At 48.0% G+C, this 16,676-nt stretch overlaps 1 protein-coding gene and 1 long non-coding RNA gene across 2 annotated transcripts in view; one reads left to right on the top strand and one right to left on the bottom strand.

Moving 5' to 3' along the window:
- The window catches only part of LOC131481367 (uncharacterized), a 322,287-nt gene that overhangs the window by 127,013 nt on the left and 178,598 nt on the right, over positions 1 to 16,676 (top strand). The window lies entirely within an intron of this gene.
- On the bottom strand, positions 6,030 to 10,691 carry MBOAT4 (membrane bound O-acyltransferase domain containing 4). The gene is made up of 3 exons (XM_004592733.2): positions 10,562 to 10,691; positions 8,218 to 8,442; positions 6,030 to 6,993 (listed from the first exon to the last, which is right to left on the bottom strand). Exons 1-3 carry the CDS (start codon positions 10,678 to 10,680, stop codon positions 6,030 to 6,032), a joined length of 1,308 nt encoding a protein of 435 aa, XP_004592790.2. The 5' UTR covers positions 10,681 to 10,691.

Raw genomic sequence — 16,676 nt, 5'->3', positions numbered from 1 at the left:
ACCAAGCCTGGTTCGGTGTGGGAGTGTAGGAATCCTGGGTGCTGAGGCTCCCTGGGGTCCCCCCCAACCCCCCGCCCCGAGCAATCTGCACTCTTGTTCTCTTCATGGGGCTACGGGGGTGGGGCTGGAGGAGAGCAATCAATCTGCTTTCATTTTGTCATATTTACCCAGTGATCTCTGGCCTATTTGTTTTCATGTGAATTTTCAGAACTATACACTAGTAGAAAGAATCCACTAAATTCCCATCAACCAGGTTCAACAGCTTTTAGTATGTGACGCATCTGTTTCATCTATGTATTCCCTGTCTCCTCCCACATTATTCTGAAGCAAACCCAAGACATATCATTTCACCTGTGGACAACCTTAAGCCTGATTCTTTTTTTTCCCAAATATAGTAACAATCAATTATTGTCCCTGAATAAATCGACAATATGTTCTATTTTTATTTATTTATTTTTAAAAATTTATTTTTATTACAAAGTCAGATAAACAGAGAGCAGAAGAGATAGAGGAAGACCTTCTGTCCAATGATTTACTCCCCAAGTGAGCGCAACGGCCGGTGCTGTGCCGATCCGAAGCCAGGAGCCAGGAACTTCCACCAGGTCTCCCACACAGGTGCAGAATCCTGAAGCATTGGGCCGTCCTCAACTGCTTTCCCAGGCCACAAGCAGGGAGCTGGATGGGAAGTGGAGCTGCCGGGATTAGAAACGGTGCCCATGTGGGATCCCAGCACATTCAAGGAGACGACTTAAACCACTACACTATCGCACTGGGCCTACAAAATTTGTTTTATTTGAGTTAAGAACTACACAAGGTCCACACATTTACAAAACTACATAAGCAGAAAAATACATAAAATTAAAATGTGCCTGAGGTTCATTATGTGTTTAAGTAGAGGGAGGAGCCAGGAAGGGAGGGTTTGTAAATAATTCCTTTTAAAAGAAGGAAGGAAATATTTGTAAAAAAAAAAAAAAAAAAAAAAAAAATTCCTTTTAAAAATATAAGGGTAGGGGACCCAGTGTGGTAGCCTAGTGGCTAAAGTCCTTGCCTTACATGCATCAGGATCCCATATGGGTGCTGGTTCTAATCCTGGCAGCTCCACTTCCCATCCAGCTCCCTGTTTGTGGCCTGGGAAAGCAGTCAAGAACGGCCCAAAGCCTTGGGACCTTGCACTCGCATGGGAGAGCTGAAGAGGCTCCTGGCTTTGGATTGGCTCAGCTCTAGTCGCTGCGGCCACCTGGGAAGTGAATCATCAGACGGAAGATCTTCCTCTCTATCTCACCTCCTCTCTGTATATTTGACTTTCAAAAAAAAAAAAAAAAAACCCTTAAATATGTACATATATGGTTAGGCAATTGCCCTTGCTCCTCCTGTCCATCTTAACTGTAAGAATAATTCAAACTAAATTATTATGGATTAAATGAGTGTCACCAATAGGAACCAGCACCATGCTCATCTATAAGGAAATGCAGTCTAAGCTCTGGATAATACAGAAGCAAAGCTGTGGGGCAACAACTCTAGGTAAACAGAGGACACTGGGAGACCCCACCATATCCCTTCAGGCTGGTGGATCCATCCAAGCACTCAGGTTAGTGTACTCAGATAAACCATGCAATTAAGCCAAGGGGACACCTGGCTCATATGAACTACACCAACTGCCTGCAAGGAACACACACATAAACATGTGATTAGCTCAATTACTGGTGCTTAAAAAGTGTTTCTGAAGAAACAGGTGCAGCAAACACCAGGTGAGGTGAGCAAACACACTTCTGAAGACACAGTCTGGCATCGTTAGGTATCTTTTGGCTTAAGAAAAAAATTTTTTAAGGCAGAGTGCCAGAGAGAGACAGAGATAGAGACAGAGAGATCTTCCACCTGCTGATTGTCTCCCAGGTTGATCACAACATTCATGGCTGGGCCAAACTAAGTCTGGAGCCAGGAAATCAGCCTGGGTCTCCCACGGGGTGGCAGGCAGTCAAGGGCTTGACTCATCATCTTCTGCCTCCTAGATGCTTTCACAGGAAGCTGGATCAGAAGCAGAATAACCAGAACTCAAACCAGGACTCCGACATGGGCTGTGGATGTCCTAAACAGGTGGTTTCACCTGCTGTGCACAATACAAGCTCCTAACAGTCATTATGATTATTGCTAGAAACTAGGCCTTGGTGTAAGTTATCAGTTGCTAAAAAATTAAAGCTATTATTCAGGAAGGGAAGCAAGACATTAAAATGTTTTATTAGCAACAGAGTGTTTTTTGTATTTTGATGAGCCATAAAAATATCACATCATTCTTTTTATATAGTGAGGAACAAGTAAAACGAGCATCAGATAAAATGCCAGTTCTTTTTTTTTTAAGATGTATTTATTGTTATTTGTAAAGGCAGATTTATACAGAGAATGAGAGACAAAGATCTTCCATCCACTGGTTCACTTCCCAAGCAGCCGCAATGGCTAGTACTGAGCCAATCAGAAGCCAGGAGCTTCTTCCCAGTCTCTCACATAGGTGCAGGGTCCTAAGGCCTTGGGCCGTCCTCTGCTGCTTTCCTAGGGTATAACCAGGGTCTTGGAAGGGAAGTGGAACAGATGGTACACAAACCGGTGCCCATATGGGATCCTGGCGCTTGCAGGCAGAGGATTAGCCAGTTGAACTGGCTCCAATGCCGGTTCTTTATAAAGAATCTAAAGGGCTCAGCAGGTTTTCTTCTATTCCTGTAAAATCTTTAGTAGATTAATAGGGGCAGGTTGGAAGGAACATGCTTATCCTTAATGGACAGGGTATAATACCTTTCGTTTTAAAGCTAAACAAGAGGATGTTCAATTCATCTGGTTGGGAACATGAGGAAACTTTTACATAAGAGGGTACACTCCAGTTACATAGCTGGTTGATGCTAGCACGAACTGCACCAGACCCCAGCCTCCCAGAGAAGGGGTCTGGCCACTACCACATGGGGCAGCTTTGCTTACAGTAGGGTCTGCAATGATTAGAAAGAAAATGCTAAAGCAGTAGGGGTCACTACATCATTTCCTTTAAAATGTTTTGTAGATAGGTGCTTACTGAATGCTTGGAAAAACATTTGCACAAAATGTGATCACTGGATCATCACCTCACAGGCTATAAAGAACTGAGCTTCCTGTGCCGTTGGCTATGTTGCAGACCAGCCAAGAACTTGACTTTGAATTCACTGTCTCCTGTTGGTGATTTAATCTTGATCATCACTGACGCTTGTCACTTAACTTCTCTATGGCCACGGTCTTTGCAAAGCCCATCTGCTGGTATTTATGATGTACCCATGAACGCAGGGATCAAATGGGTTCATTCACACCCAGCAAACCTACCTGCTTCATCAACAAGCTGCTCGTTGTTTGATCTCTCTTAGGTCCTGCCTGGGCCTCTCACATGACGAGAGAGAGTGGGGACAGGGGAGAGAAAGAACACTCGAGGTTGGCAGGTTGGCAGGTTGGCAGGACAGTCTGCTGCCCACTTGCATCTTGAGGATGACAAGATATGTTAAAATACCTCTCTGCTGCAGTCCACAGCAGGCCAGAATGGGACCGAAAGCAGGAGTCACCTGGAAGCCACTTCTGGATGGAGCAAGAAAAAGAAATTCTCAAGTCCAATGCTGGTGGTGAGGTCAGAGCAAATTACTAAGAAAGGTTAACAAGCAGGCGCTACCAGACATGTGGCAAAAGGAGCTTGGGAGGCAAGTGGGCGGGTTTGGGGAGTGAAAGAATTAGTAGGGCACAGGACAGGCTAAATAAAGTTGCCATTTTGTGGGAGGAGCTGGGACAGGAGTCAGGAACTGAAGGGGTCAGGTTCCAAAACAAGACCCCAGGGAGTATCCACGTGTCTGCTCTCTGCCACCTTGCTTTTCAGCCTTCGCTTGTACAAACAGGTGGTCTCCATCTCGGACCAATTCCCTCGAATCACACTGCTGTTTGCACTCCCTGTGGGATACGATCAGAAAGGGAAGGAAGTAGACGGCCTGGTTTAACCAGTCAGAGGAGTAGAAATGACTCCTGCCCATCAGCCACGAGAGAGATCTGGAGGCCAGATTGCATGTCAAAAGGTTTCAGTTCACCAGTGTCTACAGAAACTGGCACATATTCTGAGTACATTACAAAGGATTTTCTTTCATGATTAATTTATAAGACAGAACTCTCCCACCTGCTGGGTTCACTCCTCAAATGGCCTCAATGCCTAGGGCTGAGCCAGCTAAAGCCAAGTACGCCATCCAGATCTCCCATATGGGAGCTGGGGTTCAGGTACTTAGACCACCACCTACTATTTTCCCAAGTATGTTAGCAGGGAGCTGGAAAGGAAACAGAATAGCCAGGACTTGTGCTGTCTCTCTGATTTGGGATGCCAGCATCAGAAACGGCAACTTAACTCACTGTGCCACAATGCCAGCTTCTCAAAGGATTTTTAAAAATTTTACTTACATGGGATGCCAGCTTTACCTACCAAGCCACAGCAGCCGCCCCGTATTATAGTATTTCTTAGGATGGAAGAGATAGCAACCTGGTGAGAAGGATGAGCCAGGAGCATCTTCCAGGTCTCCCACAAGGGTACTAGGGGCTTAAGCTCTCGGGCCATCTTCTGCTACTTTCCAAGGCACATGAACAGGGTGCTGGATTGCAAGTGGAGCAGCTAAGACTTCAACAGGCGCCCACACGGGATGCAGGCATTGAAGGCAGCAGCTTAACTTGCTATGCTACAACACTAACCCCATGTGTTATTTTAAGATAGACTGAGAAAGAAACTGGAGGAGTTATTTAGCACATGTCAAAAAAAAGGAATCAGTGCCACGGTCAAAGTTACACTGAAAGCGCATGCATGTCCTGTTCTTGGTCACTGTGTAGAACAGACACGAGTCAGTGTGGCATGTGAACTGTGTAGGTAGTAGCGATGAAACTTGAATTTGCACTCTAGCAACACGGTTTCCAAAAATAACATCAGCCTTCCTATTTTCAGGCCACATTTTTTCAAATTTCAAAATTTTGACCAGATGTTTCAAATTCCTGAAATTTAAGGATAGGTTCAAACATATAAGCTGGTCTTAAGTTCACGTAACATATTGACATCATGATGTCACCGAGGTTTGTGTTCACTTTCATATAGTTCAAGTTCATGCTCCAGGATCAAGTGGGTCCACAGGATGCTTGGCTGCTTCCTGGTGTCCAGCTATGTTCTGTTGGTCACTCACAATGCCTTGTGTTTACTGTATCACTTTCCTTAAACTTTGCCTACCCAAAAGGAGGCCCTGAGGCAAGAAACCATTTCTCCTCCTGTTTTGCATTCTTAGTCCCCGTGGAATAGAAGCTTGCAGGCAGTGAGCCTAGGAAGGGGCTTGGTATGCCCCAGTGACTGACACAGTGATCACTTCCTGAAGTTACCCACCAATTTCTTTTTTTTTTTTAAGATTTATTTTATTTTTATTGAAAGTCAGACATACAGAGAGGCAGAGATACAGAGAGGAGGATCCTCTGTCCGTTGACTCCCCAAGTGGCTGCAATGGCCAGAAGGGCTACCAGGATAAGAACCAGCGCCCATACGGGATTCCAGGCGTGCAAGGCAAGGACTTTACCTACCAGGCTACCACGCTGGGCCCTCGACCCACCAATTTCTAAGCCAGGTCATCTGGCTTATCCACTTAATTTCTGAAACAGCCTCTCCTTATGGAGAAGTTCAAACATGCACACTGGCACTTTTCTAACCTCTGCCTAACGGACACACACAGAGAAAGAAGCCAGTTACATTTGGGGGCCAGGATTGTGGCCCATATCTGGCCACCAGTTCAAATCCCAGCTTCTTCACTTCAGATCCACCTCCCTGCCAATGCACCTGGGGAAGCCATGGAAGATGACACAACTGCTTGGACCCTGCACCCACAGGGAAGACCCATGGGGATTTCCATGCTCCAGCCTGTTGTGGCTATTTGGGGCAATGAACCAGGGGATGGAAGGTCTCTCTTCCTATCTCTTTCTGCAGCTCTGCCTTTCAAATAAAGAGATAAATGTTTTTCTAAAAGTTAGTGCAATTTGTGCTTTCTCTTTGCTAGCAGAAAAAGCAACGCGCAGTACACAGCAGGGAAGATGCTGTTGTATGAATTGCACAGCAGCCAGAGAAAGGAGGGGCTCCTCCCTTCCGCGGCCAGCATTACATAGGCCATGATGAGCTGAGTGTGGGCCCAGGTGACAACTCGATAGAGCAACCGCAGGGGCTGGGCCCTGATGGATGAACTGGCAAAGGCATGAATCAGGTAGTCAGCTTCTACCATCACAGCCCAGCAAAGGAAACCGAACACCTGCCCTGGATGGAGTCCGTGCCACCAGGCAGAGAAGGCGAAGGTCTGGAACAACGGCCACAGCCCGCTGCGCTGGAAGACCAGCCGCCTGAGCCACAGAGCCGTGCTTTGGTTCCATTTCCTGGTGAACAAGGCTAGCTTGTGCGTCGTTTCCAGCGTCCAGATGTCTGCGTCATGGACAAAGCCATCCTCACCGGTGCTCTGGCCCAAGCTAGCCCCAAAGCCTGCTGTGTGGAGGAGGGATTCATCCAGGAGCCACTGGGAGTAGTAGGTGAGTCGGAAGAACACGGCTGTGGCCCACATGATAGAGACGCACTCGAGATGCCGGCACTGGGCGAGTCCAGTCCCTGCATGCAGCAGCCCCCTCACGGCTGCCTTGAGGCACTCCAGTCCCAGGACCTGTAGGCCTCTCCAGAACAGAGTCCGGAACAAGAGCCTGAGGCCCACAGAGCTGGAGCTGTAAACACGAGCCTGGAATCGCTGGAAGGAACACAGAGGACCTCCGAGGAGAGCAGGGAAGAACATCAAGTAGCTGAGATAGGGGAGCGCCACACACAGACGCTCACACACAGTGCACCTGTTCCTGTCGCTGCCCGATGCCACCTCCACTTTCCCTTCACCAATGTCCAGCGAGAGGGACGTGACCCTCTGCGTCAAGAGCATGAGTGAAGAAAGAGCGATGCAGAACCTGAAAGAGATTTTTTTTTTTTTTTTAGTGTGAAAACACTCCCTGTTTATTCTTCTATTCCAGTCTGTCACGTGTGATCACAGAGCAAAGGGAAGGGGTATAGCGCCCGCTCTAAGACTAGGATGAACTGAGAGCCATGCTCAGTTCTGGGCAGGATCAAATGTCACATTCAACATGAGCCAGGGACGTACGCTAAAGGACGACAAGAAACATTGTCGGGGAATGTGGAGGATAATATTTCTAAGAAAGGCTTGTAAAGATGAGGACCAGCAACTTGGGAGAGATTTGCCAGAGAAGAAAGAAAACTTGAGGGTGGCGAGGAAGCCATGGGAAGTTGGAGATGGCATTCCCTGTAGGACTCTGCCTGGGTCGGGGCTGGTTCTGAGGCATGGAGGAGAATGCATGGTGAGCCAATGATAGCGTGAGGTGTGGGCACCCATCCCATGACCACCTGCTGCATCATGGTCAAAGATGCTGCTGCCGATTTTGCTAAGAGTGGGCTTCTTGCTACAGTTAGTAAAGCTGCTGCAGGCATCTGAGGAGTGAGCTGAAGGGTCAAAGTTTCTCCCTCAAACCCTACCATTCAAACAAAATCTTTAAAAAAAAAATCACAGCCAGCTGGGTTAGGCCACTGCTTGCAACAGTGACATCCTATGGGGTTGATACAGTGGCTGTAATCCCCCGTCTGCAAGCACCGGCATCCCATATGGGTGCCGGTCCATGTCCCAGCTCCACTTTCCATCCAGCTCCCTGCTTATGGCCTGAGAAGGCAGTAGAGGATGGCCCAAACACTTGGGTCCCTGTATTCACGTCGGAGATCGGGAAGAAACTCCTGGCTCCTGGCTTCAGCTTGGCTCAGCTCTGCCCATTGCGACCATTTGGGGAGTGAGTCAGTTGATGGAAAATCTTTCTCTCTGTTTCCTCTTCTCCTCCTGCCATATATATAATATATATTAAATATATATATAATGCCATTTAAAATTATTTTATTTTTAATGTTAATTATTTTATAATTTTTTAAATGGCATTCCATATGAGGTTCAAATCCCAGCTGCCCTGATTTTTTCCCCCCAAAAAAGTCATTGTCTGAGAGAGGTTCAAGGTCACGCTATAGCACCAGAAGCAATGGCCACTCAAACTCAACACTAGGTTCTCTCCCTGACCATCATGCTGTGTGCTCATCCCTGCCCAGCTCCGGACAAGCAAATCAGCAAGTAGCTTTACCCGGTGGATGGTGGCTCCTGCAGGTAATGCTCGGTGTACTGCAGCCCCAGGTGGCACAGGGTCTGCCAGCTCATCTGGAAGAGGAAAGTCCACCTGTGGACAGCCTGTGGGCCCAGCGAGCAGACCAGAAGCACAGCACAGACTGCCGGGATGAAGACCAGCGCCGCGTACGGCCCCATGGCAGCCCCGGCTAGGGCGCCCCCTCCCGTCAGCAGAAAGAGGTACCTGAAAGAAAGGGGAAAGCCTGGCGAGAACAGGGGCAGCCCCACCGGCCCACAAGCGAGGAAGGCCCCGCCGACCACCTGCAGAAGCCATGCTGCATCACTCGGAAGGCTTCTTTTTGACCTTTTGGGACAACCAGCCAAGGGCAGTTTGTTCCTTCAGAAGACATACTGTGGCTTCTGCCTCAGTGACTCTGGGAAGCCATCTCTTTCATGCCCACCCAAGGCAACCCGTGCTTAGAAAGTCTTTGTATCGACCACATCCTTGCACTGCGCTTTAGATTAAAATGTAATCGTGCTCTCTGGCAAGTCTGCATCTTATCTGCAGATCATGTCTTTTGCGGTCTGTTCCTGCACATATAGGACTTGTCTGGCAAGGCTATGGCTCAGTTGATTTTTCTGTGCATCAACCAAGGCATTGTTAGAAACCTCAATATATAAAAACCCTAGTTTCCAGAATAAGCACATTATTAGGAGGTGGCCCTTTGGCTGTGGGTTTCCGTGTTACGACGGGTATTCTGGAGAAGGTTTTTTTTGTTTGTTTTGTTTTTAAGTGAGACCATTTAATGCATTGAGGTTATTGGATGTTTAAAAAATTTCTAAGAAACTTGTCGAATCTCTAGTAACAATAATTCTGAAGCCCAAATTGAGATGTGGGTAACCTAACAAGATTCTTTTTTAAGATTTATTTTTATTGGAAGGTCAGATATATGGAGAGGAGGAGAGACAGGGAGGAAGATCTTCTGTCTGATGATTCACTCCCCAAGTGACTGCAACGACCAGAGATGAGCCAATTCAAAGCCAGGAGGCTGGAGCCTCTTCCAGGTCTCCCATGTGGGTGCAGGGTCCCAAGGCTTTGAGCCGTTCTCGACTGCTTTCCCAGGCCGTTCTCGACTGCTTTCCATCAAGCAGGGAGCTGGATGGAAAGCAGAGTCACCAGGATATGAGCCAGTGCCCATATGGGATCCTGGCACATGCAAGTTGAGGACTTAAGCCACTAGGCCACCGCGTCTGGCCCACAAATTTTGTTTTATTTCATTTCTCTGAGAAATCATACAAAGACTTTTTAAAAAATACATTTATGGGGGTGATGCTTTGCCTAATGATTAAGACACTGGTTAAGGTGCCTGGACTCCAGGCCAGACCATGGTGTAGCAGTTAAAGCTGCTGCCTGCAACACTGGTACCTTGTGGCTGCCACTTTGTGTCTTGGCTACCCTATTTCCAACCCATCTCCCTGCTTATGGCCTGGGAAAGCACAGAGGGTGGTGCAAGTATTTTTGGGGACCTGCATCCATGTGGGAAACCCAGAAGAAGCTCTTAGCCCCTGACTTCAGCCTGTCTCAGAGCTGGCTGTTGCAGCCATCTGGGGAGTGAGCCAGTAGACGGAATATTTCTCCCTCTCTCATACCTTTGCCTTTTAAATAAATAAATAAATAAATAAATCTTTTTGTAAGTGCCCGTGCACTTCAGGGTACCTGGGTTCAACACCTGCCTCTTGCCTCTGACTCCAACTTCCTGCTAATGCACAGCCGAGGGGGCAGTGGTAGGGGCTTGAGTAATTGGGGAAACTGGGATCCCATTTGGCCCAGTGCTAACCATTGTGGGAATCTGGGTAGTGACCCAGCAGCTAGGAGTTCTCTCTCCACACCAGCCTGTTTCTGCCTCTCAAATAAATAACAAGTAATTTTACATTTACTTACAAGTTACTTATGTAACTTAAGTATTACCTTATATAAAATTCAATTTTACTAAAAAAAGAAGAAGAAAAGGATAATAAAATTCCCCAACATGAGAACTGCTAAGGACTGGAATCTAGAGTCAACACGGATATACACACGGGGGGAGCCCTGTGCCATCCCAGCATCCACCCCATCCACAGAGTTTATTATTCACTTCCTGTTCCATGTGAACTGATCAAGCTTTGAGTCAATGCAGGCACCACATTCATTTCCTCTGTTATTCATGGTCATTCGCAAACAACCGGCCGCCAGTGACACAGGTGAACGGCATGTTTAACTACCAGGCAGTCTTCAGGCCTGTGGTCTGTTGTATTTTCTGACCTGGATGAAAGACCTAAGTCGGCAGCACCCCCACTCCCCTTTCCCCCGCGCCCCTACCTACCTGGCATTGGCAGAAAATGAGTCCTTGCTACAGAGGTGACTAAACAACAGTGCGAAAGGGAAAGCGGCTCCTTGATAGAGTGACATGGGGTGGAGGGGGAGTGCCTGCAGCCAATGCATTAGAACTGGAACCCAAGACACGGTCATGTCCAGAGTCCTCAGCGCAGCCTCCTGCAAGAGAAACATCAGCCAGGCGCTCTCTGGACTTTTTATAAGGTTGGTCAGTTGGGGTGTGTGTGTGTGTGTGTGTTTGGAAGGTCTGGGTGAACAAAACTGAACAGAAGCATTGCCTACAAGCAGTATGGAAGCTGGCTTTTCTGATAAGGGGAACTGCACCCTGGAAACCAAAGCCTCTTTTGGGGTTATTATCACTTAATAATAGCTACTAAAAGCACAGCTCTCACAAGTTGCGGCCACCTTCCGTTGACACAGGCCATTGTTTGTTTTTCCAGTTTCTGTCCTGCCATTTTCTCTTCACTAGGTTAGGAAAATATCTCATTTTCCAGTTGACGATGGGCAGCTCCCTGCACGGACAGGAGGAATGAGGTGAGCAGGAGGAGAGGAGGCAGGTTCTGGAGGCCGAAAATGAAGGTGCTCAGGGTAGGAGCTGTGGTACGGCAGGTGGAGCTGCTGCCTCTGTGACACCAGCATCCTATGTGAGAGCCAGTCCCAGTGCAGGGTGCTCCACTTCCAATCCTGCTCCCTGCTAAGGTGCCTGGGAAGGTAGCAGCAGATGACCCAAGTGCTTAGGCCCCTACCACCCACGTCTGAGACCACGGTGGAGCTTTGGCTCCTGGCATCAGCCCAGCCCAGTGCTGGCTGTTTTAGCCATTTGGGAAGAGTGAACCAGTGAATGGAAGATCTGTCTGTATCTGTCTGACACTCCCTCTAACTCTGTTTTCCAAATGAGAACAAATCTTTAGAACCAAAAAAAAGAGGCCCATTGTTTTTTTTTTAAAGATTTATTTATTTTTATTACAAAGTCAGATATACAGAGAGGAGGAGAGACAGAGAGGAATATCTTCCGTCCGATGATTCGCTCCCCAAGTGAGCCGCAACGGCCGGTGCTGCGCCGATCCGAAGCCGAGAACCAGAAACCTCTTCCGGGTCTCCCACGCGGGTGCAGTGTCCCAAAGCCTTGGGCCGACCTCGACTGCTTTCCCAGGCCACAAGCAGGGAGCTGGATGGGAAGTGGAGGTGCCGGGATTAGAACCAAAGAGGCCCATTGTTAACCACCACTCTCCTCTTCGTTTTCTCCTCTCATACCAGCATCCATTATAATAAAATATGCTTAGGTTTCAACAATATTTATATTACAATAAACTGTTGTTCTTTCAGTCTTCATGGATGAAAGTGCCCTGGTGTCTATTTCGCCTTTAGTGGTGTCTATTTTGCCTGCCCTCTTCAGGCCAGATGTGAGAATTACAAGGGAGGAACTGTTCATTGCTCTATTCCCTGCTCAAAAGAACGCTATCTACATGTGTTTACTCAAAAAATACTTGCTAACCTTATGGAGGTTTTGAAGAAGCAAAAGGGTAGGGGGCCAGCACTGTGGCATAGCCAGCTAAGCCTCTGCCTATAGTCCTGACAACCCATATAGTCAAAAGTGTGCAGAGGGAATCATTGAAAAATAATTTTTTCTTTGGGATGTGGGTAATACAGAGGAGCCTTCACTAGAGACAAGACGAGAACAGCAGACCCACTCTTGGCTAATAAGGTCTGTCCATGGACCAGGGCATGACAGGGCTGGCCCTGATTGGTGTCGGTCAGCTCAAAAGGAACACGCAAGAGCAGGCAGCCTTACGTAAAAGCCGAGAAAATACATTTTTAAAAAAGATTTATTTATTTTTATTACAAAGTCAGATATACAGAGAGGAGGAGAGACAGAGAGGAAGATCTTCCATCCGATGATTCACTCCCCAAGTGAGCCGCAATGGCCGGTGCTGTGCCGATCCAAAGCCGGGAACCAGGAACCTCTTCCAGGTCTCCCACGCGGGTGCAGGGTCCCAAAGCTTTGGGCCATCCTTGACTGCTTTCCCAGGCCACAGGCAGGGAGCTGGATGGGAAGTGGAGGTGCCGGGATCAGAACTGGTGCCCATATGGGATCCCGACACATTCAAGGCGAGGACTTTAGCCGCTAGTCCACGCCTCCGGGCCCCAAGAAAATACATTTTTAAAATTGAGTTATGTATCCATTTGAAAGGTAGAGTTACATAGAAGAGGAGAGACACAGAGCAAAACATTTTAGATGTGCTGATTCACTTCTCAAATGGCTGCGTTGGCCGGGTATGAGCCAGGAGCCAGGAAATTCTTCCAGGCCTCCCAAGTGGGCTCAGGGGCCCTAGCAATTGGGCCACCCTCTGCTGCGTTTCCAGGACACCGGCACTGCAGGTGGGAACTTTATGTGCTACACCACGATGCCAGTTCCCCAGAGGAAATAATATCTTGATGGAGGAACATCTTGGGGCAAGAAGCACCTCTTTCTGGGGACTCTGAGCATTCACTTTACCTCTCTGAGACTTTCATCTTAAAATTAGACAGAAAGAGGCTGTCCCAACAGAACTGTCCCAGTAAGCATGTAAAAAGCCTGGAGTATAATGCTGGTTTGTTGGGGCCTGTTGCTGGAGTCCAGCTCCAGCTGAGTCCGGAACTCGGGAAGGGTGCGTGGATGAGGCGTGAAGAGAGAAAGAAGGAGACGGACCACCAGATTCCTTGATCGTAGTGGACAAAGCGAGAAAGCTGTCCGCTTTATTTATACAGAAGCAGTACAAAGTTTTTTCTTAGGGGCATATTAACATAGCTTCAGGGGGGCACAATTTACAACTTCTTGAGAAATGATTGAGGAAGGATTCCACATTCCTTGCTTATCTTGGCTTGCCAGTCTTCATCTGCTCTCCTCAGGTCTGGGCTATAACCTAGGCGCCATCTGTATCAACCAGACCCCTATCTTGTATGAGTTAAAAGGTCTGGGGCCTTGGTCTATGGGGATCGGGGTTATTGACATTAGTTGGCCATTAGGTCTGTAAGCTCACACAGTTTGTTAAAGCAAGGGAAATAACAGCGGAAAGAATTGCAGTTAGCAATGAGCTAAGTTACTCTATTTAAGTTTCAACTCTACAATGGATGAGTGAGTGTTTCCAAAGACAATTCTACAAATTGTTTCAGTATTAAACAAGGCATTATCCATTCCAACGTTGCAACCAAGAGTTTCTTAGTAGACAACACATCTTATGCAGTAATACACTCCTAATACAATTCTTGTTCTACAACTTATGTATCACTAAATGGGAGAAATACATCAAGAGAGAAAAAACATGAAGATCTAAGACAAAAAGTTATAAACATTACATTCCTCCACAACTGCAGGCTCTACAACTTCATAAGTGATCAAACAATAATCAAAAATATCTCTTTATGATGTTAGTGAAATCACCCTGTATTTCCTCTAGCTAAAAATTTATGAAAACAACTAAAACAGCTACATTTTCTATATTCTAAAGAATTGCAAGGACAGGCTAACCTTTAAGACCACAGTAACCATATTTTTTGCCTTAGCAGGATAGGCTTCAGGTTTACAGTAGCTATATTCTTCTTTTTTTTTTTTTTTTTTTTTTTTTTTTTTTAAAGATTTATTCATTTTATTACAGCCAGATATATACAGAGGAGAGACAGAGAGGAAGATCTTCCATCCGATGATTCACTCCCCAAGTGAGCCGCAACGGGCCGATGCGCGCCGATCCGAAGCCGGGAACCTGGAACCTCTTCCGGGTCTCCCACGCGGGTGCAGTGTCCCAATGCATTGGGCCGTCCTCAACTGCTTTCCCAGGCCACAAGCAGGGAGCTGGATGGGAAGTGGAGCTGCCGGGATTAGAACCGGCGCCCATATGGGATCCCGGGGCTTTCAAGGCGAGGACTTTAGCCGCTAGGCCACGCCGCCGGGCCCTATATTCTTCTTCATATCAGTATGGCCTTTTAGGGTCACAGTAACTATATTCTTTGTCATAGCAGAATGACCTTTAGGGTCACAGTAACAGGATAACTTTTAGGGTTCCTCTTATCAAGCCATTCCCCAGAAAGCATGATAAATATCTGGGCCAGATTTTATGGCAATGGGTAAACAGCACAGACTTAATTATACTCCTGTGTGTAGTTAAAGGCCAACTCACCAGGACATCCTCAGTAACATTAACTCTTAAGCTCACATTGGTTGTAAAAGCCATCTCACAGGGGCAGACAATGCCTCAATAGATTACATAGTGGGGTGGTTGAGTGCCCATGCGAAGGGGAGTGAAAACTGCGTCAAGGTGGTCAGAGATGAATCCACTTAGCCCTGCTAAGCAGCTGGTAGCTCCCCGGGCCCTGCCAGTCAGGGAGCTGTTCTCTTCACACCCTCGTGTTATACACTCCTACTGCATGGCCTCCATCAGCCTGTGCTGTGGAGTGGCAAGTGAAACTGTTGCCTGAGGTGCTGGCATCCCATATAGGCACCAGTTTGAGTCCCGGATGCTCTAGTTCTGAGTCTGTGCCTAGGAAAACAGCGGAGGATGGCCCAGGTGCATGGGTCCCTGCATCCATGTGGGAGACCCCAAAGAAGCTCCAGACTCCTGGTTTTGGCTTGGCCCAGCCCAGCCCACTTGGGGAGTCAACTAGTCATGAGAGATCCCTTTCACTGTCTCCCCCTCTTTCTGTGTAATTCTTTCAAATAAATAGCTGAATATGTCTCTAACCCCCCCCCCCCAAAAAAAAGCTGGTTGGTTAAATGTAGTTGAAAGTTTAATAATACAGTAATAACACCTGTGAGTATTACTGGGTTATTGATGTGGGTTGACCAGGATTTGGCTCCTGAACCACTCAAGTTGCCTAAGCCCCGAAGTCTGACGTGAAGGGTAGAGGATTGATCCAGTTCAGGTGTTTGAGTGTAGGACCAGGGAGAAGTGACTGCACTGCCTGAGGGCGTTAGGGTTGGATCTTTGGTTCAAATGATGATGGTATGACAGAGAGAGACTGTTACAGAAATTCAGAGTCAGTTCCTGGCCTCATGGCGAATGGACAGTAAAGGTGGTGGTAGTGAGCAAGAGGGGGTGGGTTTTGTTGAAAAACAGAGACCCCTGCTTGCTGGGAAGGTCCCCAGGGGAGGGAGAGGCCCACCCAGGTCTGGGTGTTGGGAGCTTTCACACGAGTGCATATCAATGGATCAATTCATTGTTCCCATATGTCAGGGGTCTGCTTTGTTATTTTCTATGTCTCAGTTAACGCATGTTACCATGTCAACCCCCTGGAAGATGGGACAGCTGAGACACACACTTGCCCTGAGAACCTCAGGTAGGCTGTGCCCACCCGGTCAGCTGCTCAGTGTTTAGGCAGGCTGTGCCCACCCGGTCGGCTGCTCAGTGTTTAGGCAGGCTGTGCCCACCCGGTCGGCTGCTCAGTGTTTAGGCAGGCTGTGCCCACCCGGTCGGCTGCTCAGTGTTTAGGCAGGCTGTGCCCACCCGGTCGGCTGCTCAGTGTTTAGGCAGGCTGTGCCCACCCGGTCGGCTGCTCAGTATTTAGGCAGGCTGTGCCCACCTGGTTGGCTGCTCAGTGCTTGAGGAAGGCTGTGCCCACGCAGTCAGCTGCTAAGGTCTCAGGCGGGCTGTGCCCACCTTGTTGGCCGCTGAGTGTTTGAGACGTGCTGCTTGGCTGTGTGCTCTGGTGTGATGCCAGAGCCTACTTTCCACGTGGTGACCTGTGGGTAGGGGACCCACTATTTCCCAAGCATCAATCTTTTCATTTTCTTTCTTTCTTTTTTTTTTTTTTAAAGATTTTATTATTATTGGAAAGTAGGATATACAGAGAGGAGGAGAGACAGAGAGGAAGATCTTCCATCCGATGTTTCACTCCCCAAGTGAGCCGCAACGGGCTGGTGCGCGCCGATCCAAAGCCGAGAACCTGGAACCTCTTCCGGGTCTCCCATGCGGGTGCAGGGTCCCAATGCATTGGGCCGTCCTCAACTGCTTTCCCAGGCCACAAGCAGGGAGCTGGATGGGAAGTGGAGGTGCCGGGATTAGAACCGGTGCCCATATGGGATCCCGGGGCGTTCAAGGCGAGGACTTTAGCCGCTAGGCCACGCAGCCGGG

This window comes from Ochotona princeps, chromosome 11 (genome assembly GCF_030435755.1).
Source record: "Ochotona princeps isolate mOchPri1 chromosome 11, mOchPri1.hap1, whole genome shotgun sequence".
Taxonomy (NCBI): domain Eukaryota; kingdom Metazoa; phylum Chordata; class Mammalia; order Lagomorpha; family Ochotonidae; genus Ochotona; species Ochotona princeps.
The sequence above is the reverse complement of the archived record's forward strand: the minus strand, read 5'-3'. Positions and strand labels throughout refer to the sequence as shown.